Below are 27,033 nucleotides of genomic sequence, written 5' to 3'. Positions count from 1 at the left end.
TAAAACTCCGGTCTCCTGCACAGCCAGCTCTGCACGAATTATTCTTTCTCTATTGTAATTGCCCGGTCTTGATGAACTGGCTCTGTCTAGGCAGTGGGCAAGGTGAACCCCTTGGGAGGTTACAAACACCCTTTCTTTGACTGTAAGTCATCATCAAGTATTCCAAAAGTAGGGGGAGCTGATAAACTGATAGCTTAGGCCTGGCAGGTATAGATTATTCTTTTGTTTCAAATGGGTATCACTTCCATTTGAATTAACTATGAACAAGATAGGACTCTTTGATTAAACATAGAAATGAGTAGAATAGCTCATAAGTTTCTCTGTCCAGTGACAGACACTAGACACAAGCGGCTACTTAGATTTAAATAAAGCCAAATAAAATTTCCTTAGTCACATTGTAATGAATCATCCCCATTTTTCTAAGAGATAGTTTAATGATTTTTAAAAAATCTTTTTTTCTTTCCTCCTTCTCCTTACTTCCTCCTTAGCTCTTTAGAAATGCAATTATAGCCTTTTTACCTCCTCTTTACCAGACACTCCCTATGGGGCAAGTTCATCTAACTATGTGCTTAGAAGCTCCAGAGAGGAACTCTCACCCACCAGGAGGCTGCCGTGAGAACAGTCCATCTACAACCCCAAGTATGCCTGCTGCAAAGCTCTCACTTATTCGGAGAGTTTTGGCTACTTTTAGAACCTAGTCCTGCCCACAAAAGGCACTAGCAGTCACTGTGCAGTAGATAAGGCACTGAAGATAGTATGCAGACCCTCCAACTGCTCCCTTCCTCCCCTGTGTGCCATTTATGCCAGTGTTCCAGGCCCCTTTTCAAAAGCACCCTCTTTCTGCTCCAAAAGTGAAGTTGTACCCTTAAGGCAGAAAATCTGTGCTTCTTCCCCTAAGGTAGCTTTGGAATAAAATGTCATTTTCTTTATAACAGATCTCATTCTTGTTAATTGGACTCTGCAAGCAGCGAGTCTGAACCTGCATCTGGGTTATAACACTAACTGTAGTTTAAGTGCTCAATAGTCACATACGACTAGCAGCTACTATATTGGGCTGTGCAGAGACATTATCATAGAAAATTCTACTGCACAATGTTGCTCAGGCACTGATGATTTCAGCCCCATGTTGTGGTGAGTGATCTGCTCTTGGAAAGGACAATATGGTGGACTCACTTTTGGGTGCCAGCAAGGGGCAAAACTGAGGCTTTTATGAGACTCCCAAACAGCTAGGAGAGAGGGAAATCAGACAAAGGAGCTGAAAAGTTGTTCCGCTTCATTAGAAACTGAAAGGATGAAGGGATACGGGTTCACTGAAGATATTTACTGCTTCACTAGGACTTGATCAGAAACTTGATACTTAAAAATTTGTGCTGTTTGTAACTTGATTCTCCTTACATTTTTATTTTTTGAAAATAATAACCTGTTTTATCTGTTCTAATAGGAAACAGGAGATGGGGTTTGGGTCACATTGGGGCCAAAGTTTAAAAGGTAGAGGTGTTACGTGCAATACAAGTAAACAGAAGCAAAGATGGGAATCTTAGGGCAAAAGTGACATACAAGGGAAAGGAACTGGAAAAGACATTCTTTTCCATGCAGAGATTTCCTTTAGAAGAGTTATTTTCTTTTTTTTTTCTTTTTTTTTTTTTTTTAAGGCTGTTGTCCCAGGTTTATTGAAAATAATACAGCATTGATTCAAACAGGTCCCCGAGGTGTTTTGAAGTTCATCCCAACTGTAGGCTGAGTGACCTGCAGGTTGGATAGACTGCCAAAATCCAAAAGCTTCAGCATTTCCTTAGTGTCAGGATCTACTTCAATGATCTCCTGATCCAGGGCTGAGACCTCAGGAACATAATTGTCTCTCCTTTCTCTCTCCTCCTCCTGCAGCTTGATGGAGATACCTCTTACTGGGCCTCTCTGAATCCGCTTCATCAGATGTGTGACATAGCCTGCTATCTTGTTGCGTAGCTTCTTGCTAGGGATAATGGCGATCTCCTCGCACACGCGCTTGTTCGTGTGGAAGTCGTTGCCCAGGCGCGTGTAGTACTTTTCTATGATGACCCGGGCCGCCTTCTTCACGGTTTTGGTGCGAACGCGGCCCATGTTGGCGGGTCCTTAGTGAAAGAGGACTAGAAGAGTTATTTTCTACTCAGACTTTGGAGGATTTGTGTTTATTTTGGTAAAGAATGTGATTTCTTTTTGTAGAGAGATGTATGATGTAAAATCATGGACTTTGCCCCTTAAGGGAACCCTCCTGCTCCTCCACTTTTCCATTGTTTTATGATATTGAGTATTTTAGTCATGAAACCCCTAAAGTATACTCTGACTTCAGTTTCAGCTTATAAATTAGATCTGCCCTTTAAGAGCCATTTGAGTTGTAGTCCCTCCAGTGCTATCTTTTGCATACCCAAATTATTGGGGGTGCTATGGTTTGGCTAACTTTCAATCATTCAGAGAAACAGGAGAAGCAGACATAGTTACTAGGATTAATGATAGCTAATAAGAGCAAACATTTACTGCCTGCCAAACACTATATTAAGTACTTAATGCTTAAAATTATCTCATTTAATCCTCACATCATTTCAATGATCCAGGTATTGCTAATTCCATTTTATAGAAAAGGAAAATGAAACTGTCAGACTGAATAACTTGTTCCAGATTAGACAACTAGTAAACAGCAGACTCAAGGTTCAAACCTAGGACTGATTCTAGAGCTTGCACTTTTAGCCACTACTCTGGACAAGAATTTTTAACTATATTAATATTCTGATTTAAACTAATTGAAACCAACACTAGTGTTAGCAATTTCCTGTTGACAGATCAGTTAAAAATGTTTCCATGAATATAGAATACTACACCAAATAGAGAACTAGGCCTTTTCTTGCTGTTTTAAGTAGTTCAGAAAAGCCTTAGTGTAGTACATTGGTGTGACTAGCAGGTCTCACAAACAAATGCATTCAGTAAGTGCATTTGATGCTTTTCATCTTGTCTTCTCTCCTGTGAGAGTTCCTGGGGAGATCTTAATGATACTAGTTGACATGGATCAAAGGCAGACAAAACATAAGAGAGAAACTGCTGGAATGAGGCTGGCTGATGGAATAGAAACTCCCTGAAGAATTCACTCCTGAATGATTAAAAAGCATCAGCCTAGCCTGCAAAGTTTGAAGTTGAATATTTGCGAGGAACCTACCTTCCTACTTGTTGATGAGGCAAAGAGAAAGGTTTAATTTGTTCTTCCTCATAGGTGGGTGTTGAACAATGAGAACACATGGACACAGGGAGGGGAGTACTACACACTGGGGTCTTTTGGGGGGAATAGGGGAGGGACAGCGGGGGGTGGGGAGTTGGGGAGAGATAGCATGGGGAGAAATGCCAGATATAGGTGAAGGGGAGGAAGGCAGCAAATCACACTGCCACGTGTGTACCTATGCAACTATCTTGCATGTTCTTCACATGTATCCCCAAACCTAAAATGCAATAAAAATATATATATATATAAAAGAAAGGTTTAACTTGTCAGAGAAATTGATGCTTCCTGCCATATTATATTGAAATAGGAACCAGCTGGTTATCCACTCTTTTTTTTTTTCCTTCTCAGCAACATAGGTTTAGGCTGAACTTATGTTCATATGGCTGCGCAAATTTCTGTGGGTATGAATATGAATCTATCTCTTCAAGTAGACTGTAAAGGTTTCTTAGGTTATTTCTCTGATTTCTAGAACCTAAGTGTGGCTTTGCTCCTCACTGATAATACATTTGTTAATGCTATAGAGTTCCCAGTCTAAAGGCAAATAATAAGTGGAAAGGGGCTGGTGCAGTGACTCACTCCTGTAATCCCCGCACTTTGGGAGGCCAAAGCGGGCATATCACTGAGGTCAGGAGTTCAAGACTAGCCTGGCCAGCATGGCGAAACCCCGTTTCTACTAAAAATACAAAAATTAGCCGGGCGTGATGGCAGGTGCCTGTAATACCAGCTACTCGGGATGCTGAGGCAGCAGAATGGCTTGAACCCGGGATGGGGAGGTTGCAGCGAGCCGAGATTGTACTATTCATTGCACTCCAGCCAGGGAGACAAGAGCAAAACTCCATCACACACACACACACACACACACACACACACACACACACACACGTGAAAGGTAGGAAGGCTGTTATTCACTCGCTGTTTTAGGGATTTTGCTCACCTACAGTTTAAAGTTATTAAGAAGCTGAAAATAAAGTACCTGGTTATGTGTGGAAAAACTTGCAGCTAAAAGGTGAGATGAGCTAGGCCTAGAAGGTCGGATTCATATGAAATTAAAAGGGCAATGAAAGCCAGAACTTCATTTTTTAAAAAGCTAAAACGCTAAACACAATTCCACTTGTTAAAATACAAAACCTGGGCTGGGCGCGGTGGCTCACTCCTGTAATCCCAGCACTTTGGGAGGCCAAGGCGGGTGGATCACGAGGTCAAGAGATCGAGACCATCCTGGTCAACATGGTGAAATCCCATCTCTACTCAAAATACCAAAAATTAGCTGGGCATGGTGGTGCGTGCCTGTAGTCCCAGCTACTTGGGAGGCTGAGGCAGGAGAATTGATTGAACCCAGGAGGTGGAGGTTGCGGTGAGCCGAGATCGCGCCATTGCACTCCAGCCTGGGTAACAAGAGCGAAACTCCGTCTCAAAACAAACAAACAAAAAAACCTGGAATCATTTCAGTTTCTTCTGCAAAATGAATTGGCGAGTAGGGTTGAACCACGCATGCTCTTTCAGGCATTTCAGCGCTGACATCCTGGGATTATTATATTAGGTTCAAGATACAAGCTTGCGGAAAGAGCTGCTAAACTTGATGACATACTCTTTGCACGATATTCGACCGCTATCTTTCCCTTCACCAGCTCTTTTAAGGCTGCACATATATCGGATTCATGTGAGAGTCCTTACAAGTTAGTACAACGTCGGGCCCCGAGGAGGCGCCCAATAAATGTTGGCACTGCAGGGCCAGATCCCGAGTTCCAGTTCAGAACCCAGCAGAGGTCAGGATCCCTCCCTGCTTCCCGCCCTAGACCGCACCCACTCACTTCCCCCAGTAATAAGTCTAAACTGGGGCCTGCGCAGTGATTGGCAGCGCAGGGTCTCACTGCGGAGGAATTTGGCTTCCTCCAATCATCTGTGACAGACATCTGCAGACAGCGCCCTTAACAGAATTAGGGTCAGGCTGGTACCAAACCCCCACGAAAGCCAGGCATTGCCTCAAAGTAGACGCAAACCGTTAAATCTTCCAGGACTCCGAAGGATCAAAGAAAGCGGAACCCTCTGGTTAGCTACGTCGTCCCCAGTAAAACTTATTCCCCTCTTCTTCCCACAGTGTCTTGTTGCCAGAGCAACTGTGGGCGTCACCAATCTCATAGCGGAAACAGAACAAAAAGAGTACACGTCTCCCGCTCATTGATGGGGCCATTGCGCAGACGCACTAACTTTTCCGAGTTGTAGTTCGTTCCGTTGATGCAGTTTGCGTCTGCGCATTAGTTGTTTCCCGCCCTGGCCTACCTAAGCGCCTGCGCAAACCGGGCACACCAGGGAGGGCGGAGCTAGGCCACGACGGTGCGCATGCGCAAACAATACATCCGGTGTGGTCGTCGGTTCTTGATCTGAGTATCTTGTGTGCAGTCATGTCGGCATCGGTAGTGTCCGTCATTTCGCGGTTCTTAGAAGAGTACTTGAGCTCTACTCCGCAGCGTTTGAAGTTGCTGGACGCGTACCTGCTGTATATACTGCTGACCGGGGCGCTGCAATTCGGTTACTGTCTCCTCGTGGGGACCTTCCCCTTCAACTCTTTTCTCTCGGGCTTCATCTCTTGTGTGGGGAGTTTCATCCTAGCGGGTAATGGCTCTATAAATAATCCTAATAATAATGTGTTCTTTTTTTAGTAGAGACGGTGTTTCACCATGTTGACCAGGATGGTCTCGATCTCTTGACCTCGTGATCCACGAGGCCTCCCAAAGTGCTGAGATTATAGGCGTGAGCCACCGCGCCCGGCCTGGTGTGCTACTTTTGTTTTCATAGTACTCTATATGAGACCACCACCCCTTGAAGTTATGAGAAGAGCCTGCATTGCCCTCTTTGTGGATAGGGAAATTGAGGCCTAGAAGGGTTGGATATGCATATGCCTAGTTAGTATTAGCATATGCCTAATACTAAATGGCTGCGTAGAAGTTGGACTTAAATGTATAAGCAAACCACCTTCATGCTGCTATTCCACCTGGTGACCAACTTAATATTGGTCAGGGAAAAACCCTATTCCAACTTTAATTAGGTTTAACCCAACTCTAAAACTAATAGACTTTTCAGATGAAAAACCCAACCTTGAATCATCTCTCTCATCTTGACCTTATCACTACCAATCTCCGGTGAGATATTTCAATGAAAGTGCAAAGAATATAAATTCTGGTGCTTTTCTTGTTTAATCATCCTTTGCTTGATTTTGTCTTTAGCTGCTATTTTATTATTGTTGAGGAAGCTGTTATTTCACTCTCCTGAACCCGGTTTTTGTTCACATAATTCTTTTTTTTGAGACGGAGTCTCGCTCTGTCGCCAAGGCTGGAATGCAGTGGCGTGATCTCCACTCACTGCAACCTCCGCCTCCCGGGTTCAAGTGATTCTCCTGCCTCAGCCTTCCGAGTAGCTGGGATTACAGGCGCCCGCCACCACTCCCGGCTAATTTTTTGTATTTTTAGTAGAGACAGGGTTTCACTGTGTTGGCCAGGTTGGTCTCGAACTCCTGACCTCGTGATCTGCCTGCCTCGGCCTTCCAAAGTGCTGGGATTACAGACTTGAGCCACTGTGCCCAGCCTGTTCACCTAATTCTATTTTAGCCCTATTTTTCCTTTTGATTCCCCGATTTGGTAACCTTGTAGACTGCCATATTTATCGAGAACTGTCTCCATCAAGTTTTGTCAGAATCTGATTGTTCTTGCCCAAGGGGGATTCAGTGAATACTGAAAACAGGTGTGGCGTCTATCACTGGGATCACCTGCTACTTTGAAAACATGTCATCATTCATGGTTTCTTTTCAGTGTGATCATCAGGTCATCAGTTGTATTTTCATGAGGTATTATGTATTATGGTAAAAGCTTTGGGGATACATCAGGCACATGTTCTTTGTCCTCAAAGAGTTTACAGTCTAGTTGGGGTACAGACAAAATACAGCATTGGAATTGTCTGGCAGCTTGGCACAGTGGCTCATGCCTGTAATCCCAGCACTTTTGGAGGCAGAGACAGGCGGATCACTTGAGGTCAGGAGCTCGAGACCAGCCCAGCCAACATGGTGAAACCCTGTCTATACTGGAAATACAAAAATTAGCTGGGTATGGTGACACACTTCTGTGATCCCAGCTCCTTGGGAGGCTGAGGCAGGAGAGTCGCTTGAACCCAGGAGGTGGAGGGTGCAGTGAGCCGAGATTTCACAATTGCACTTCAGCCTGGGCAACAAGAGCAAAACTCCATCTCAAAAAAAAAAAAAAAAAAAGAATTGTATGGAGACAGGTGTGTGTTCTTAAAGTTACAGACCTATTGAATGCTAAAACATGTTTGCATTGCTAGTTCTGACGCACCAGGAATACTTCTCAGAATTTAAAACAGACCTGAGGATCTAAAGACATGTACTAGCCTGATGTGGAGTTGCAGATTAGCCTGTTGATTGGCTATTTAGTTACTATCTTTGACTTTTGTCCTAGATGATCAAGATCTGGTTGTCTGTGGTGGCATCCTTGCCTTCAGGATGTGTTAACCATCATCAGACCAGATACACTACCCTCTTTGCTCTAAGTATTCTTCACCACCCACCTACCACCTTCTGCCACATTACTGTTCGTGACTAAGTGTTTCTATTAGCCAGCCTGGAGAAGCAACCTTGTTGAGAACTTCTGATTAATTTTGTTTCATGTTTTTGTTTCCAGGTCTGGAAGAGTAGGAACAAGGCAGGGCCTGACAGCTGATTTTAAAAAAGATGCCTTCTCCATGTAGAAGTCACCCTGCCTTCATAAGCCTCTAGGGTTAAGAATTACTTTTCATGGATGCATTGAAGAATGTGGTTTGCTGAAGGGTGGACATGGACTAGAGTTACAGATTATCAGTGTAATAAAGCCAGAAGGTTTTTTGAGCAAATGACTTTTGCTTATGCAAAGACCTGTTTTTAAGCCTGTTGTGGCTGAAATTGAATTGGCTAACTAGACTTTCTTCTCTCCAACGGAAACTAGGCGACTTGTCATTGAAGAGAAACTAGTAAAAGGACATATTAATAATAGGGTCAATGAGGGGGATTAGGATTTCCAAATCTATTAGATAACAGGTAATAGAGCTAGAGAAATGAAAGCAACTTCAGGAAAAGTAGGGTATGATTTACAGTTCTTTTGACAGCATTGACTTTTCCTAAATCTTGCGTCTTCTGCCATTTGTTAGCTGAGATCATCAACTGGAGACTGGTTTTAATGAGAAATTTGGATGCTTTTCCTTTGTTTTGATTGTTGGCAAAGGTAGCTTGTTCCTTTTTATGGGGTTGGGGTTTCTAACTTTCCTGTGGAGTTTCCTGTTGGAAGAGAATGGAGGAGTCGAGTGATCTGGAGAGAGGGAAATGTCATAGATACTGTTGGAGGATTAGGTAGTGCTGTGTGCTAGATGTTTGAATGCCAGGCCAAGGAATTTGGATTTTTTTTGAGACAGAGTTCCACTTTTGTTGCCTAGGCTGGAGTGCAATGGCGTGATCTTGGGTCACCACAACCTCCGCCTTCTGGGTTCAGGCGTCTCTCTTGCCTTAGCCTCCCGAGCAGCTGGGATTACAGGCATGCACCACCATGCCTTACTAATTTTTGTATTTTTAGCAGTGATGGGGTTTCTCCATGTTGGTCAGGCTGGTCTCAAACTCCCAACCTCAGGTGATCCACCTGCCTTAGCCTCCGAAAGTGCTGGGATTACAGGCGTGAGCCACTGCGCCCGGCCAGAAATTTGGACTTTATCCTGTAGGTAATAGTAAAGCATCTGAGAATTTTTTTTTTAAAGAAAGAAAGGGATTTAAAATTGGTGTTAGCATGTAGGATAAATTAGAGGGAAATGTTCTGTAATCTTCCCTATTTTTTTTTTTTGGCAGTCTATTCCCTCTCCATGTGTTAGTTTAGCAGATGCTCTTTGGAAATTGACCAGCATATTTTCAACCAATTTAGAATGCTACCAAATCTTTAAAAAACCGGTTATTGGGCCTAATGGTATGAAAATGGTCCGTTTTCCTCTATTCCCTCATAGCTGAGATATCATGGTTTCAAGAAGGAACCAGAGGTAGAAAGTTGCCATTGAGAGATCTTTTTTTTGGGATCATTGGAGTATAATATATTGGCTTTAAAAGGACCTCAGAGGTAGAATATTTTTCGTATTTCAGACAGATTTCAAACATCCTCAGTAGCTGAGTGTTCATCTTGTAGTTAGGTATCTCTAGAGGAGGACATCTGTCCCTTTTTTAGAGTTATGCTCCAGTGTTGGCAACCCTTTTAGTTTCCTTTTTTGCCTGACTGAAAGCTGTGCTCATTTAAAGTGTTATTTAGGAGTCTTTAAGACTGTCATCAAAATAAGTCTTTGGTCTTGAAACAAGTTTTTAAGTCATTTCCCAACTATAATTTATTCCGTTCTCTAATCTATGTGAAGTCATTTTGTCTTAAAAAATAGTTTTGTTTTTCCTAGTTTACAAATTCAAAACCAGTTTGAATCTGTAAGGCAAGGAGACCTAGTCCAGAGTTTTCTGTGTCATGGGAGCTATTGGGCTGTTGTGAACTTGGGCCCAGCATTTCTTTTGGAATTATCCATCAGATCTGTGGGTCCTAATATTATCTCCCATAACTGTTATCCAAGAGATTGGAAGTTTGGCACCCTTGTGCCTGCTAGTCTTGTTTCTAAATATCTTTCATGTCATTGCTACTTTTTCATCCTCTGTTTTAGCCTTTCAATATCTCTTATGTAGACTACTATATAATCCTGGCTTTCTGGCCTCTGGTTTCCAGTCCATCTTCTATGTTTGCAGGCTTGATAAGACTTGCAAATCTGGTTGTGTCACTCCCATGTACAACTTATGTTTCCCAAAGTAAAATTAAAAATGTTTTCTTGACATACCGAGTCTTTCATGATCTGGCTTCCTTGCTGTCTGCAGCTTCATCTCTTGCCTCTGCCTCCTCTATACTGTATGCTCCAACAGTATTGAGCTACTTGTCATTCTCTGAATATTCTGATGTCTCAAACTATTTGCCTTTGCTTGACTGTCTTCAAAATTCCTTCACATTTTAGGCTTCTCAGCTCAAGTGCAATTTCCTTTTTGTTGTTATTGTTTTTAAAGAGAACAAGATCTTGTTATATTGCCCAGGCTGGCCTCAAACTCTTGGGCTCAAGCAGTTCTGCCTCAGCCTCCTGAGTAGCTAGGACGATAGGCATACACCATATGCCTGGCTTATTGCCCTTTAGAACTCTCCAGCCGATTGAGGTCTTTCCCTCTATTCCTACTTCACCTTGTTTGTGTGTGTGAGAGAGATACGGCACTGTGCTGTATTTGTGTGTCTGCCTTCCCTCTGGAAGGTGGGCCCTTGAGGGCAGGGGCTGTCTTCTCATCTCTGCATCCTCAGTGCTGAATACTGCAGGCATGTAGTCACGTCAGGAATACTGAGTAATTATATGCTAGATTCTCTGCCAGGGTTCTGGGAATTCAACTGTGAAGCACACAGACATGGTTTCTACTCTCACAGTTTGTAATGTAGTGGGAAATACAGACAAGTAAATACGGATATGGTGCTCTTAGAGAATTACTGGTGAGAATGGGAACACAGTGTGCACCTAACCCTGCCTAGTGGTCCTACCATAATACTTCTCTAATATATTCGCCTTCCCAAAATAGACTTAATAACTTAATCATTCTCCTGTTTTTCCTCTTTTCCTTTATTCTTAGTTATTTTTATTTTTTCACTAGAAACATAGAAGTAGTTAGGAATTCCTTCATCTCTACCAGTGAATCATAACAGATTATGTACTGCCATATCCATACTCTCTGACTTACTTATCATGGATGATGTGTCTCTTTCCTGTGAAAGTTCCATTCATACGGAGGATCCAGTCTTCCCTCGCTCACTCAGAAACTCTGCTTCTGCAATGATTACTCCATTCTGTGTCATTAATTTCTGTTTCTCTCCTGAATCATTCCCATCATACCAACATGTTCTAATATTGTCCATTAAAAAAAAAACTCGTTTGATCACAGATATTCTTCTAGCTACCATCCCATTTCCTTTCCATCATTACAGAATTTCTTGAAAGAATAATGTTTTTTACTTTCTCCCCTAACTATTCATTCCTTAAACTACTCTTGGTATTGGTCTGTCCTCACTACTTCACTGAAACTACTATTGCCATTTTGCAATGTTTAGCATTTAACATAGGTGTTGGCTTTCTTCTGTGTAAAAGGAAAGTTTTTTCTTGAATGCAACACTTTCCTGCTTGTTCTGTCTCACCTCACTGGTTTCTCCTTTCTGCTGTTTGTGCTGGGCACTTCTCTGACTGAGAGCATAGTTCTAGATACCTTCACTTTATATATTTTTTTAAATAGGTAAATTTAAATAACACCTGTATACCTACAACTACTGCTTTATAGTTTGAGTTTTGAACTGTCTGCTGAATTCTTCTTTTATCTCCCACATCTGTTTCATCAGCAAGCTCTGTCTTCTCCAAAATACAGCCTGTATATCTTAATTTCTGTTAGTTTTTACTACTATTACTCTGAGCTCTTTGGCTCCTAAGTAATTCTTCTGCTTCTTTTTAACCCTGCAAACCATTATCCTATTCCAGTGCTCTTAGAACTGAATCCATACTGTTTTCTGAGGCTTACTATGCCCCTTAGGATTTGGCCCTTGCTCCCGTCCCCTTGATCTCTTTAGTCTTGTTAATCTGTCCTTGTTGTATTTAGAACATATCAAAATTGTTCTTACTGTCTAGAATGCTTTCCCTCCATTTTTGCATGGTTGGTTCCTTTCAAATATTGGTTTGAAATAGCACCCTCTTAAAGAGACCTTCTGCGATGATTGAATTAAAAAAAGCTTCCCAGTCACTCTTTATTATCAGCAAGCTCTGTCTTCTCCATCTAATAGTCCCTGGTTTACTTGTTAACTTACTGATTATATATTTCTCTCCATAGGAGTGTAAGTTCCTTGAGAGCCAGACTGCTTTGTTTTGTGGCATATTCCTAGCACCTGAAATGATGTAATGTAGTGGGCGTTTATTGAATATTTTGTGGAATAAATGGACATTTGGGGGATAGAGTAAATCAGAATTGCTGAAATGGAACAGGCTGCTTGAGGAGGTAGTAAATTTCCATCTTTGGAAGTGCCCAGGGAGAGACTGAAGGATCATTTGTAGTGGAGCGTTTTGAACAGGCTTTCTTTGCCTTTTTTGTTTCCAATGCATCTGAGAGATGTGACACCCTTATCAGTAACACAGGCTCTGGAAAGTTGATAATTCTCCATCTGGTGATGGTTTACCAGATTCTGTAAATGGCGAGTATACTTTGGAAAGCTTCCACGTGATTTGTACAGCTTCCTTCAGCATGCCCACCCCATACCACCTCTTGGGCGTTGTATGTATCAAGTGGTGTGTTGGTGTTTATGATCTCTGAGGTCTTTTGCATCTTTGTGGGACTCTGATTCATAAGTTTCATTGAAATAATCTGGTTACCATGATCACAGTAATGATAACTCAATTTATTATTACCTTATCCACCTTCATGGGTAATTTTTCTTTTGTTCTCCCATATTTCCTCAAAACTCAATGCTGTATTCTCCACCGCAATAATGACAATTAATAGTTTTCTATTTCTCCAGATTTTTTCTAGATTCTAACTGAAATGACAAGATAATTATGCATATTTTTATATATAATTGATTTTACTTTTTTTATTGAGACAAAGTCTCACTTCCTTTCCCAGGCTGGAGTGCAGTGGCATGACTGTGGCTCACTGCAGCCTGCAGCCTCTCTCCTGGGCTCTAGCAATCCTCCCTTCTCAGCCTCTTGAGTAGCTGGGACCATAGGTGTGTACCACCACGTGGCTAATTAAAAAGTTTTTTTGTTTTTTTTTTGGTAGAGATGAGATCTCCCTATCTTTGCCAGGCTGGTCTCAAACTCCTGGGCTCACGTGATCCTCCCACCTTGGTTTCATAAAGTGTTGGGGTTACAGTTGTGAGTCACCATGCCCTGGCCAAATGAAATAAGGAATGGGCTGGGTGTGGGGGCTCACGTCTGTAGTCCCTGGACTTTGGCAAGTGGAGGCAGGAGGATTGCTGGGCAACATAGGGAGACCTTGTCTTTACCAAAAAAAGAAAAAAGAAATTAGCCAGGCATGGTGGTGCATGACTGCCATCCCATCTCCTCAGGTGGCTGAGGTGGGAGGATTGTTTGAGCCCAGGAGTTTGAGGCTGCAGACAGCCATGATTGAGCCACTGCATTCCAGCCTGGGCAATGGAGTGAGACCCTGTCTCAAAAAAAAAAAAAAAAAGATTGTCTTTTTAAAACTTAATATCTTAGATATGTTTGCTGTCAGTGTATAGAGAATTTACCGTATTCTTTTGAATAATTGCATGGGATTTCATTGGATGTCAGTAGTAGAGTTTAATTCCCTTAATGATGTTTAGACTGTTTTAATTTTTTTCAACTTTACAAACAGGCTTTTAGAATGTCTCTGTTCTGTAAGATAAATTCCTTTGTCAAAAGGTAAAATGATTTAAAATATTAATGGATATTGCTAGCTGCTCTCCCAAACGGACGACGAATCTGTACTTTATATAGCAGGGGTTTACTTGGTTACCCTGGCTTCAGTCATTGTCTTTAATATTTTGAAGGATCTGGGTACCTGAAAAGATCAATGGTGCTTCCATGGTGTTTACATGTTTAAGCATAATGAAAACTGTTGCCATGGTGACAGGCTCTGGGAAACCTTTTCTGGCCTTTGGATTAGATTTCAATTTGTAGCCTGTTCTTGGTTAATGATGGGATGATGCCAGTCTGAAGTGAGTTTAGGTTTTCTTAAGCAGTGTAATAATTTATCACAGGCATGAAGATACTCTGAAAGACTGTATTCCTGGAACTACCTTTTTTTTGTCACTGGTGACTGTAAGAGTGTGGCAGTGGAGAGATCTCATGAATTATATTACTTAGGTCTCCTGCCTTTTTTGAGACAAATAAGCAGCTGCTAGAACTTTGAGATCAAAGATAGTTTATCGACAACTGTGAGGTTCCTCATGAATGACTGTGCTATCTTTATAAAGTCTGCTACCAATTAAAAGAATAGTCTGTTGGAAAATAATTCACATTTTTAAAACTTTCTGTCATTCAGTCCAGACCCTTTGTTGTTGCCTCAAGTGCATCCCCATCTAGGTAAAATTAGAAACTTTTAAATCGGGAGATAAGAGAGTGTTGTAGGTTTTTTGGTTACATATTTTTTTCTCTGAGAAAGCCTCTAGGTTTCAGTGTAACTCTGAGAAGTCATATATTTTTCCCTTTAACAGAGTGCAAAATTTGACTGTACAACTTGATGAATTTTTAAATTTACCTACCTAACCAGTATCCAGATTGAGATACGGGGCCATTATTAGCACCATAGAAGCCTCCTTGCATTTTCCCTCTCCCAGTCACCCTCTCCCTGTGAAAGATAAAAACCAGTATCTTACCAGAGATTGGTTTTACCAAGTTTTAAGCTTTTTGTACATGGAATCATACAGATGGAATCTCTCTCTGTTGTTCCCACTGGAGTGCAGTGTTGTAATCTCGGCCCACTGCAGCCCCCACCTCCTGAGTTCAAGCAATTCTGCCTCAGTCTCCTGAGTAGCTAGGACTACAGCCCAGCTAATTTTTGTATTTTTAGTAGAGATGAGGTTTCACCATGTTGGCCTGGCTGGTCTCGAACTCCTGACCTTAGGTGATCTGCCTACCTTAGCCTCCCAAAGTGCTGGGATTACAGGTGTGAACCATTGCATCTGGAGATCCTGCTTTCACTTCTTTTGGTTATGTACCCAGAAGTGGAATTGCTGGATCATATGGTAATTCTGTTTTTATTTTTTCTGAGGAAACTCCATACTGGTTTTCAAAGTGGGTACCCTATTTAATTTTCCCACCATTAGTGCACAGATGTTCCAATTTCCCTGCATTCTTGCCAACTCTTTGGTTTTTTTTTGATTCTAGTCATCCTAATAGCTGTGAGGTGAGCTCTCATTGTAATTTTGATTTGTATTTCCCTAGTGATTAGAGATGTTTAGCATCTTTTCATATGCGTTTTGGCCATTCTTATGTCTTCTTTGGGGAAATGACTATTCAAGTCCTTTGCCCATTTTAAAATCTGGTTATTATTTTGTTGTTGTTGCACTGTAGGAGTACTTAATATATTCTGCTATTAACCCTTTATCAGGTCTGTGATTTGCAAATATTTTTTTCCCATTCATAGGTTGCCTTTTCACTCTTTTGTGCCCTTTGTTTTACCTTTATTGTGACAGAAGTTTTAAATTTGGATATAGTCCAATATATCTACTTTTACTTTTGTTGACTGTACTTTGGGTGTTGTATCCAATAAATCATTGCTAAATCCAGTGCCATAAAGCTTTTGCTCTGTTTTCTTCTAAGAGTTTTTTAGTTTTTGATGTTAGTTTAGGTTTTTCATCCATTTTGAGTTAATTTTTGTAGCATATGGTATAAGGTAAGGAGTCCAGCTTCATTCTTTTGCCTGTGGAAAAGATCCAGTTTTCCCGATGTCATTGATTGAGAAGACTGTTGGTACCTCATTAAGTGGTTTTGGCACTTTGGTGGAAAATATTTTGATTTTGTATGTGAGTGTTTTTATGCACTTCTTAAAAAACAAAATAATTATATATATATTTTTAACTGTAGTAAATGTCTTTTTAAAAGAAACTTATGATGGAAAACCTGAATCATTATCTGTAAGTAGAGGTCACACTAAAAATACCATGGAGCTGGGAAGATGTGTTCACCCATGCCTGTGGTCCCAGCTGCTCGGGAGACTGAGGTGGGAGGATCACTTGGGTGCCAGTCTAGCCTGGACAGCATAACAAGACCCTGTCTCCTGCTGAGTTCCCAGTGGCTCTGTGTGCTGCATCCCAGAACATTCCTCATCTAATCGAGAGGGTACATTTGTTCCCCCAACGCATATACTTAGGCTCTGCTTTGTGGTCTCTGTGTGGGAGCTGGGCTTTTCTGGCTTTAGCTTCCTCTGGGTGACCCACTGGGTTCCAGCTAGTTTGGCCAGCCAGTGTGTATTTTTAATGTTCTGATTGTGTTGCCCAACTTACTTGTGCAATTCATCCATTTTTGTGTGTAACAGAAGTTCTTTCTCATTGCTGTGTAATATTCTATTGTTTGCATATGTCATAATTTATCCATTTTACTGTTGATAGACATTTAGATTGTTTCCAGTTTGGGGCTATCTGGGTATCATTTCTGTATATGCCTTTTGATGTATGTATGTATTCATTTCTGTTAGAATAGAATTGTTGGGTCCTAGGGTATGTCTGTGTTCATCAGCAGTCATATTTATTTTATACTTGCATATAATGATTTTTGTGTTTTGCTTCTTGTACAGTTTGCCTGAGAATACAGATCAACCCACAGAACAAAGCGGACTTCCAAGGCATCTCCCCAGAGCGAGCCTTTGCTGATTTTCTCTTTGCCAGCACCATCCTGCACCTTGTTGTCATGAACTTTGTTGGCTGAATCATTCCCATTTACTTAATTGAGGAGTAGGAGACTGAAAGAATGTAAGTGATGATCATAGTCCTTGTCCTATAATGTTGGTTTTAGGAAGAGAAAGTGGATGGGACTGATTCTGAACATGGTTGGCAAGGCTCCCATACTGCTATTGACTTTTGCAGAATTTTCCATTGGTCTTCGAAGTATGCATTAATATCATCATCAGTGCTACTGCTCTTGGTCATTGCCTTGTCTTCTCATTGTTCTTCAAATCATTAAGATAAGAGAAAATTAGTGTTTGTAGCTAGTACAATAATTTCTGCACCAATAACTCCATGAAAATAAATTAGAGATTTTGGAAGAGACATAAATGGTAGGTTTTGCTTTTAGATTTGTTAGTTAATTTTTTTCTGATTTTGATCTCAGATGACTTTAAATGCTGAGCCATTGTTTTCATAACAGTTAACATTCGATAGCATCCAGTGTATGTTGAATAAATGACTGTGGGCATTTGCTAATATGTGCCTTAAAGTAGAAATAAATGGGGAAATTGGGTTAACTTGGAAAAAAACTTTAAAATATAAGATGGGATTCTGTTTGGTTCATTTACTGTTTTCCTTTTTTTTGTTAGCAGTAGAGTTCTTTCTCCCTTCTCCCAAACTCTTATAAAAAGAATCCTGGCATATAAAGCAGAAGTAGAATTGGAGTTTTTTTGATGGACAGAAATTGAAAAGCCCTCTCTGCTTGACCTTGCCCTTCATGTATGGTATGCCCTCCTCTGCATCCCTCCCTCCCAAGTAGAGTTCTAAAGCTGTAGTAAATATATGGGTGTTTTCCATACTGTATGTCAACACTGTTACTTTACTTTATATGTGAGAAAACAGGCCTAGAACAATCCATTGGCCTTTCCTGCCACATAGTTAATTGTTTGCAGTGAAGTGCCCTAGTCTAACGGTGTTCTTGGCCCAGTGCTGCTTCCAGTATCCCATGTAGCTTACTGATGAATGCATGCAGTCTTTGCCTTTGCATTGCAAAATTTAATGTTCTGGGTGGTAGAGAAAAGAGAACCTTAGGAAATCTCATCTTATTTGGGGGAAGGATATCCCAGGACAAACCTCTTCCTGTCACCACTTGGAAAGCTGTCATTTTTATACTAATTAGCAGAACTCTAGTACAAGAGTTAGAGCATCTACATGCAAAGTGGATGCAATAATGTGACAATGACTATACTTCATTTTCTGACATGAATTAGTCATTTACTTATAAGGTGTTATATAAATCCTTTCCTTTGATACTTTCTCAAAAACAGTTTTGTTAGTTCAGGTAAAGCATCATTTTGGTAGTGGTAAGTTGACAGAGAGGTTTATTTCACTGAAAAGTTTAAGAACCACTTCGTTCTGTTGTTTTAATACAATTTAACTCCTTGGAGACCTGATTAAGACTTGAGTTGTCCTCTTCCCTCCCCTTCTATGTGCCAGCCAATGTCTTACTGTTGGGAATATAAAGAATATTGTTGGCTGGGCACGGTGGCTCATGCCCATGATCCCAGCATTTGGGAAGCTGAGGTGGGCAGACTGCTTGAGCTCAAGAATTTGAGAACAGCCTCGGGAACACAGCAAGACCTTATCTCAGAAAACAAAACAAAACAAAACAAAACTGTGGCTTCTGTCTTCAAGACATGCACAGTCTAATAGGGGAAAATATATAAACATAACAGTTAAAATACAGCCCAGTGAGGGCCTCACTAAAGGTGTGAACAAAGTGCTGCAAAAATCCAGAGAAGAGAGCAGCTGTACCATCAGGGAGCAGGGCCAGCAGATGAGTTACCTGACCAATGGATAACAGCTATTGCCGGTTACCAAGTAACTGTTACCAGCGGATAACCTTGAATACAGGCAGAAGACTGACCCTCCAATATTGACCTTCTTCTGCTTGCAAATATGAGTAACCCTTGGGCTTCCTGATAGAGCCTTCTGGAAGGGTCATAAGTCTTCTGATTGCTTACTCTAGATTTCTGAAGTTCTTTTTTTCTAGATGAGTTATTATGTGTACATAGCAAGGGGACAGAGCAAACATTTCAAGGATGTTTTCTAGGCTCAGGGAGATACCAAATCATGGAAAATTATTTCTTAGGGCTGTCATGATTGGAGGAGGACTCTACTGCAGAGAGCTTAGTATTTCAAAATTATGACAAAAGTAGAGACAAAAAAGCAGCCTCAGCAGAAACTGTGTACTGCAGACCATATTAACAACCTAGGACCACCTGTTCAGCTGAGAATTATGGGCCCAGGACATAGCAAAATCTTCAATCCCAGATTGCAGTGTTAAATCATTCTATGGAGAGTATGTTCATAGAAAAATCCTTCTCTGTGGGGGATTGTCCAGATTGTTTTTCATAGGGAGGCTTCATTTGACATACACTACACTGTCCTGCTCTCAGTTTTAAAAAATATACATTTATTTGCTCCTTTTATGTGCTTCTAACTCAGCTATATGTGCAGTGTGCCACAGCACTTTAAAAATAGTTCCAAGTAAATTCTCAATATTTATCCCAGCTCAGAAGGTAGAACAAAGCAGATTGAACATCTTCATATTTTCCAACTAAGTTGAGAATTTGATATTAAAAAAAAAAATCTATAATGTAGCTGATCTTACATGAATTTGGGGGTGACATTTAAAACCAGTAACTACTCTGAAAAAGGCAGATCAAAAGAAAATGGCATTGGGTTAAAAAAATAAATAAATGAAGGGGAAGTAAGGAAGTTAACAGATAACGAGTGCTCAGTGTGTGCTGTGCTTTAAGTACTTCTCATTCTGTATCATTTTATTTTCAAAATAGTTTCACGAGGATAGGTTTGTTGTTCTCATTTACAGATGAGGAATTGAAATTGAGAGAGCCTTGCTAGAAATCTTAAACTAATAAGTCTGACAATCCAGTTTGACTTTAAAACAATCCTATTTTTATACCCTCTTTTTGCTCAAAGTTGTTTATAGTATTTGTCAATTGTAGAGTTAAATACTTGCATTCAAAAAGATACCACAGGTGTTTTATCACTGCCTCACCTTATTACTTTCCTTTATTATGACAATTAAAAAAAGAAAAGTACAGATAATGTAACAAACACTCATGTATCTACCATTTGGCATGAACAGATTTTGAAGAGATTAAACAGATTCAACTCAATTTCTTTTTGAATCTCTTTCTAGCCCCAGTTCCTTCCCTGTCCTGTAAGACTTTTTGAACAGCCAGGACTAATGTAATACCTAGGTCTATTAATACAGCCTCTTCCAAAATTCAGCCTTTGTGTCTCCTGAAAACATGTCCAAAGGTGGCAGTGTAAGAAGCCCTATGATAAAACTCTTATCAGTTGGCATTACTGTCGTAGGTGGCTATCCAGGTGATCAAGAAAGACTCAGCATTTTTATACAAATGAAAATACAAAAGGGAAAATGCTCCCAGTAAGCTTCTGACCCGTAGAACACCTGAAATGATCAGTTTTTGGTGTGTAGGAGGCAGCAAATTTTTGAATGAATGCGTAACGGAAAGAAGCTCAGTGGATTTCAGTATTTAAAAATTTATATACTTTAGTTTTTACATGTTTCTATGTGTGTGTGTGTGGTTTTTTTTTTTTTGAGACGGAGTCTTTCTTGCTGAGGCTTGAGTGCAGTGGTGCTATCTCAGCTCACTGCAGCCCTGCCTCTTGGGTTCAGGCGATTCTCCTGCCTCAACCTCCCTGAGTAGCTGGGACTACAGGTACTCCCCACCATGCCCGGCTTATTTTTTGTATTTTTAGTAGAGATGGGGTTTCACCATATTGGCCAGGCTGGTCTCTTGGTCAGGCTGGTCTTGAACTCCTGATCTCGTGATCTGCCCGCCTCGGCCTTCTGGAGTGCTGGGGATTTCAGGCGTGAACCACTGCGCTGGGCCTATAAAATTATTTTAAAAAGACTCTCAGTCCATCTCAGGTGTTCCGAAGGGTTATGAGGAAAAGAAGGACAGAACTGTATTGGATCATAGTTTGAGAATTAAAGTTCCTGATGAATTGGGCCCTGGATCAGAAGGAAGGGTCAACTGGGCCCAACGGGACAAATCCTTGCTTGAAAATGTACTCAACTCCTAGGGAGATAGTCGTCAAGTGCCTGTGCCTTGTTAGCATTTTGTTTTTATAATGGAGACCGTTCTCCCACAAGTCTTAAAAAATTCAGTGTTTGATCCTAGCTGGAATAAGGGGGTACAGGCTTGGGCAAAACATTTTAAATAGACTGGCAGCACTGTTTACAAACATGTAATTGTGTTGGCTTTTCAAATTCAGTTAAGTATAGTAATCTAGAAAATTATCTCTGGAAGGGGATCTTGATGTTATTCCGTAGGATCTGCTGCCACCTAGTGGATTGTATATTTCATGTGTTAAGAGATTACTACAAAGCATAAGAGAAGTTGAGTTTGAGGGAAGAAGCTACTGACACCTGTGTCATAAAACCTTGCTTCTTTCTAGTCATTGGGGGGCAGCAGAGGTCCAAGTGGGTTTAGATGCTGGGTTGGGGGTTGCTTTACATTCTGGCCAGAAGTGGCGATGTCGAGTTAGGAACAAAAGGGCACAGAACCCTGAAGCGGCCGTAGATTTTGTTGCACAGGGGAAGACCGACTGTGCACACAGACCCTCAGGGTTCCCCTTTGTTTTCTTTTTTCACCTCATCAGTTTGAGAGCTTCCTTTTTCAGTTTGTTCTACATCTTTTATTCTCAATGGTGACCTCCCACCAGCAATAAGCTTTACTTTTTCGTTGGTGGAGGGGCCCATTTATTTTTTATTTCATTTTCTCTTTGACTTTTCTACTTTATATTGAATTAGGTCCAGCCACCAAATAAGCTCTCCCAAAGGGAACGGTCCTAAATTTGTAGGAATCTTCACAGGTAGGCGCATCATAACTTTTTCCAAGTCACTTCTTCCTGTTTGGATGGTGAGATTAATTATATATATATATTTATGTGATGGGGCCTTGCTATGCTGCCCAAGCTGGGAACTCCCTGGGGTCAAATGATCCTCCTGCCTCAGGCTCCCAAGTAGCTGGGCCTATAGGTGTGTCATAGTGTCTGGCTCTGAGATTAATTATTTAACTTTTATTCTTAAAACTTTGAATCTACTTATTTTGTTTGCTAAAAAGCTCTAATTATGACTGCCTGGTTATTGAACTATCTTTGGTCTATTTAAGGCTACCAAATAAAAAAAGAAAGAATATTGAAGTAGATTTGTGTTTATAAGTTTCGTTGCTGCCTAACTCCTTGGCTTATTTTCTCCATCCTCCTGGCGTGGATGACTCCTACTCCAAGCCATTCCCACCCCTCAGGTTGCATAGGAGCCTCTTCTTCGGGCCCTTAGTCTACTGCTTACTTCCAGTGCTGCACCACATTGTTGTGAAACTGTTCATCCACTTTCTTCTGTCTCCCACTGGACTCTCAACTGTGAACAGTCACAATGCCTGTTAGTTAAATGAGTGTATGAATGAAGAAACCTTTTTTTGAGACGATGTCTTGCTCTGTCATCCAGGCTAGAGTGCAGTGCTGTGATCTCAGCTCACTGCAACTTCTGCCTCCCAGGTTCAAGCGATTCTCCTGCCTCAGCCTCCTGAGTAACTGGGATTATAGGTGCGCACCACCACGCCCGGCTAATTTTTGCTTTTTTAAAATTTCTTTTTCAACATTGAATTACTGCAGATAATTTTTGTATTTTTAGTAGCGATGGGGTTTTACCATGTTGGCCAGATGGTCTCGATCTCTTGGCCTCATGATCCTTCCACCTCGGCCTCCCAAAGTGCTGAGATTACAGGTGTGAGCCACTGTGCCTGGCCGATTAAACCGTTTTTAACTGCAAGAAAAATAATTATGTTATTAGTTACTTGGATGCTAAAACGTGGAAAGTGCTATGAAAGAAAAAAAGCCTCATAGGAGAGGCTGTGGGTGGGGAAGAGCATGAGACAAGAAGTCAGAGGAGGGGCTGGGTACAGTGGCTCAGGTCTAAAATCCCAGCACTTTGGGAAGCCAACGTGGGAGGATCGCTTGAGCCTAAGAGTTTGAGACCAGCATGGGTGACATAGCAAGACCTTGTCTCTACCAAAAAATCAAGAGAATTAGCTGGGCATGGTGGCATATGCCTGTGGTCCCAGCTACTCAGAAGGCTTAGGTGGGAGGATCGCTTGAGCCTGGGAGGTTGAGGCTGCAGTGAACTGTGATCATGCTTGAGTGACAGAGTGAGACCCTGTCTCAAAAAAAAAAAAAAAAAAAAAAAAAAATCAGAAGTCTTGTATTGTGGCCTTTTCTCTGTTAACTAGTTGAATGGACAAATAAACTTACCTCTGAGCCTCTGTTTCAAGATTGGCCTGGATGTTTATCAAAGTCTCTTGCCACCGTTAATGCCTCTCAGCATAATTCTTGATGATTCTTTTGTGTTTGAGGAGGATTATACTGTTTTTGTGGATCCTGTTAGGCTTTGCTTTCCTTTTTTTCCCTTAATTGTTGCTTTTTTTATTCATATTTTCAGATTCCCATTATCCATATAGGAGGTAGAAAGTTAAATGTGATTATTTATAATAAGATGCACATATTTGTATAAAACCTTTTACAAAAGTAAACATTTGTAAAATGTTGTATAGTTCCCACATTAACAAGCTTGCAGGGTTTATATATATTCCGCATATACTTTTACATAATCAGCTCATGTGATTCTTCCTGCCTACCCTGTTATGTGGAGGTAGACAAATAGTAGTATTCCCATTTTACACCTGAGGTAATTACACCTTGGTGAAACTTGACTTGATGTCTCCAGGCCCTGGAACTAATAAGTGACTGAGGGAGAACTGGATAACAGACATATGGACTCTAAACCTTTATATTCTTTCTTGTTATGTTTAGGGCTTTCAGATGATGACTTTATATCTATCTTATGTTAGAGAGTTTTCACTAAAAATAGCAAACTTAAAAAAAAAATTTTATTTTACATTTTCATCAGAGCCATCAGACTGGATGCTTTTCTTTTTTAAATGGGAATAATTTGGGAGCGATTGATAGGGAAGGATGAAGGCAGGCCATCCCAAAGGTTTCTGCATAGTTGGCCATTTTTAGTATGCTCCAGGAGAAATGGAGGAGAATGCAGGTCAGGAGACCTGACTTTATCTAGTGAGGGTGAACCTGGAGCAGCACTGTCCAATAGAGCTTTCTGCAGTGTGGAAACATTCAGGGCCTACACTACCCATCATGGTAACCATTAGCCACATGTGGTTATTGAACATTTGAAATGTGGCTAACGGACTGAACAATTGAATTTTTAATTTAATTTTGACTAAATTTAAATAATCACCTGTGACTAGTGGCTGTGGTGTTTGACAGCACAGTTCTCGACAAATTTGTCAACACTATCAGGTTACAGTTTTCTCATACTGTAATGAGAGGATTACAGGTGATCTCTAAAAGTCCTTTCATTTTTTAGAAATGTACAGTCTGTGCCTTCTAAAACGATAGTGATTCAAATTGGGCTGTGAACCTAGAATTTCTGCAGAATGGTTTTTGATATACATTATTATTTCTAATTTCAGTTTTAATTGGGTCACTAGGATCCAGGATGAGATGAATTTGAAGGAAAATCAGTATTTCAACCTATCTGCCCAGTGCTGGTGTCTGAATAGAGATATCGCTGGAGAAGAATACAGATGCCAAATAGAAATGACCCTGGCTGGCATTATCTTTTCTATCTATACAGAGTCATTATTTCTAACAGTTCTTTGTGTTATGCCTTGCTTTCTTTTAAGATGATTAGAACAAACTGATTAAATGGCACTGTCTTTTCTGCCCAGGTGAAATAGACTGAAGTCACGCTAACTTTTCTCAGTAGGCGTCTTCCATTTTGCATATCTTGATATCAGGGGAGGAGATTTTATTAGTCAGTTTCCTGAAACCTTTATGCCCTGGTTAACAGTTGAAACTATTCTTTCTAGCTGTTGAATAGTCAATTGTATGAGCTAACATTTCCAAAAATCCTAGAACTTTTGCTTTTAGAATAGTGTCTGGTAAATACATCTGCTTTAAAAGAGGGGAGCAGATCTTTGTAAATAGGATTTTCTGAAAACCACTGTTGAAGAGATTTTCATGAGTCAGTTTTTGCCTTTCATGTGGATTGGCCTCAGCATCTTAGATTTAAATGTTTTAATATCATAAAATCTTGAGACTTTGATTTTGTACTAAGCTAGGGTTTCTTTTATATTTCTGAAAGTGTCAAGGCTTTGTTCACTGAAAATGGCTTTATGCTCTAATCCTCTCTCACCTTGGCCATTAGAACCTGTAATGTAGCTGGGTGCGGTGGCTCATGCCTGTAATCCCAGCACTTTGGGAGGCCAGGGAGGGTGGATCACCTGAGGTCAGGAGTTCGAGACCAGCCTGACCAACATAGTGAAACCCTGTCTCTACTAAAAATCCAAAAATTAGCCAGGCGTAGTGGCACACTCCTGTAATCCCAGCTACTCGGGAGGCTGAAGCAGGAGAATCGCCTGAACCCAGGAGGCAGAGGTTGCAGTGAGCCGAGATCACACCATTGTACTCTAGCCTGGGCAACAAGAGCTAAACGCCATCTTGAAAAAAAAAAAAGAAAACAAAAAACCCAAAACTGTAATGTTATATTGGTTCATAGTCTATTGCCAGAGAGCTTTAAGAAGTTTGATGGGGTGAACAGATGAGTTTGAATAGATCTGTTTGGTTTTGTTTGGCACTATGAATACCTTTTGCTCCCTGTCTAAAATCTGTCATATAAGCTCTGATACCAGAATCTCTAGGTTACTTACTTGACGCAATATACCAAATAAAGTAGTGCCCTTTTACCTACTGGGGCAGCCCAGTTCTTCTGAAAGGTAGTATTTCCCAGCTTTTTTTGAGTCATGGCACACATAGGAGATTATAGTTTTTTTGTTTTCTTTTTTTTTTTTGAGACAGTCTTGCTCTGTTGCCAGGCTGGAGTGCAGTGGCGCAGTCTTGGCTCACTGCAACCTCCGCCTCCCGGGTTTAAGCAATTCTCCTGCCTCAGCCTCCCGAGTAGCTGAGACTACAGGCATGCACCACCATGCCCAGCTAATTTTTGCATTTTTAGTAGAGACAGGGTTTCACCATGTTTGCCAGGATGGTCTCGATCTTTGACTTGTGGTCTGGCTGCCTCAGCCTCCCAAAGTGCCGGGATTACAGGCGTGACCCACTGTGCCCAGCTGATTGCAGTCTTTTTATGGCACACTGGGAAAATCAGTTGCTTATGGCTGGAGACATTGGAGCCCCTAGGGCCAGAGATCAATTTCTGACCAGACCCCTGCTGGAGTCTAGTAGGTGGGAAGCTTGTGCTTTGAGGGACTAAAGGAAGCCTGTATCTTTTGGTGAGGGTTCCACCTCACAACTTAGAAATCTCAGGTCTATTTGGTTCTAGCAGCAATGTAGCCACTTCTGTTGGGGTTATTCTTTCTTCACCTTTTACTTGCCAAAAATAAAGTTATCTTTAAATGAAAGCTAAATTATCTCTTCTATTTTGGTCCTTTGTTATAGCTGAGATTGGAACTTTTTCTTTATTTTCTTTCTTGAATCCTTATTCCCGACCCTACCTCCCCTCCAATGGAAATCTGTGCTTTATAAGCATTTTTTAATCAGAAAAGCTCTTTAGGCTCAACTACAGCCCTCTCACCTTAAAGAATTTGTGGGCCAGGGAAGTCAGAGTGACTTATGTGAAGTCCTGGAGCTAATTAATGGTAGAGCTGGGGTTAGAACACACGACTCCCAGCTCCTAGTCAGTTTTGCCTTGGTGTGCTTGAAATTCAGTTTTGAACATTAATTTGTCTGGCTATTACTCCCATAAAATGTTCTGTGAAAAATACTTCTTTCTTTCTAGTTTTTCTTGCCTGGTTTAAATACTGTCCTGAGTTTAGGAACTCCATAACTGACTTGTGTGTTAGATTTTAGATTGAAGGATTTGGGGCCCTGTCTGGAGTATCATAAGACTTTTAATCTTTGTTTTTTTTTCTTTTAGGTTCACTCTTTGACTTTCCTGGATAAGAGTTCTAGAGATGGCAGCTTGTTGGGCACACGGATTTTCTTCAGATTTGCACTTACTGTTAGCTCTGATTTTTATGCAGGAGAAAAACCCAGAGTTCACTCTATAGCAGAACAACTTTGTAACACACATTTATTAATCCAACCTCTGCCTTTCATTAAATGTAACCTTTTGCCTTTGAAATTAAAGAACTCCATGCATCTCTTCCTTATGTGTCT

The 27,033-nt window shown here is 40.9% G+C and overlaps 2 protein-coding genes across 2 annotated transcripts; one reads left to right on the top strand and one right to left on the bottom strand.

Moving 5' to 3' along the window:
* Positions 1–1,654: 1,654 nt before the first annotated feature.
* On the bottom strand, positions 1,655–2,124 carry LOC100385614 (small ribosomal subunit protein eS17). Its single transcript, XM_002753604.7, has one exon. The coding sequence runs from the start codon at positions 2,098–2,100 to the stop codon at positions 1,693–1,695; it is 408 nt and encodes a 135-aa protein (XP_002753650.1). The 5' UTR covers positions 2,101–2,124; the 3' UTR covers positions 1,655–1,692.
* A 3,485-nt stretch (positions 2,125–5,609) lies between these two features.
* Positions 5,610–27,022, top strand: DAD1 (defender against cell death 1). Its single transcript, XM_002753605.6, has 3 exons — positions 5,610–5,860; positions 16,638–16,812; positions 26,792–27,022. The coding sequence occupies exons 1-2, from the start codon at positions 5,650–5,652 to the stop codon at positions 16,766–16,768; spliced, it is 342 nt and encodes a 113-aa protein (XP_002753651.1). The 5' UTR covers positions 5,610–5,649; the 3' UTR covers positions 16,769–16,812; positions 26,792–27,022.
* Positions 27,023–27,033: the final 11 nt, after the last annotated feature.

This window comes from Callithrix jacchus, chromosome 8, assembly GCF_049354715.1.
Source record: "Callithrix jacchus isolate 240 chromosome 8, calJac240_pri, whole genome shotgun sequence".
Classification (NCBI taxonomy): domain Eukaryota; kingdom Metazoa; phylum Chordata; class Mammalia; order Primates; family Cebidae; genus Callithrix; species Callithrix jacchus.
Note: the sequence above shows the minus strand (reverse complement) of the source record. Positions and strands in the feature narration are given on the sequence as shown.

Bases quoted from the DNA above. Each gene is read 5' to 3' on its own strand.
- DAD1 (XM_002753605.6), top strand. From the start codon at position 5,650: ATGTCGGCATCGGTAGTGTCCGTCATTTCGCGGTTCTTAGAAGAGTAC. The intron at 5,861-16,637 runs GTAATGGCTCTA...CTTCTTGTACAG, and splicing joins GGGGAGTTTCATCCTAGCGG to TTTGCCTGAGAATACAGATC.
- LOC100385614 (XM_002753604.7), bottom strand. From the start codon at position 2,100: ATGGGCCGCGTTCGCACCAAAACCGTGAAGAAGGCGGCCCGGGTCATC.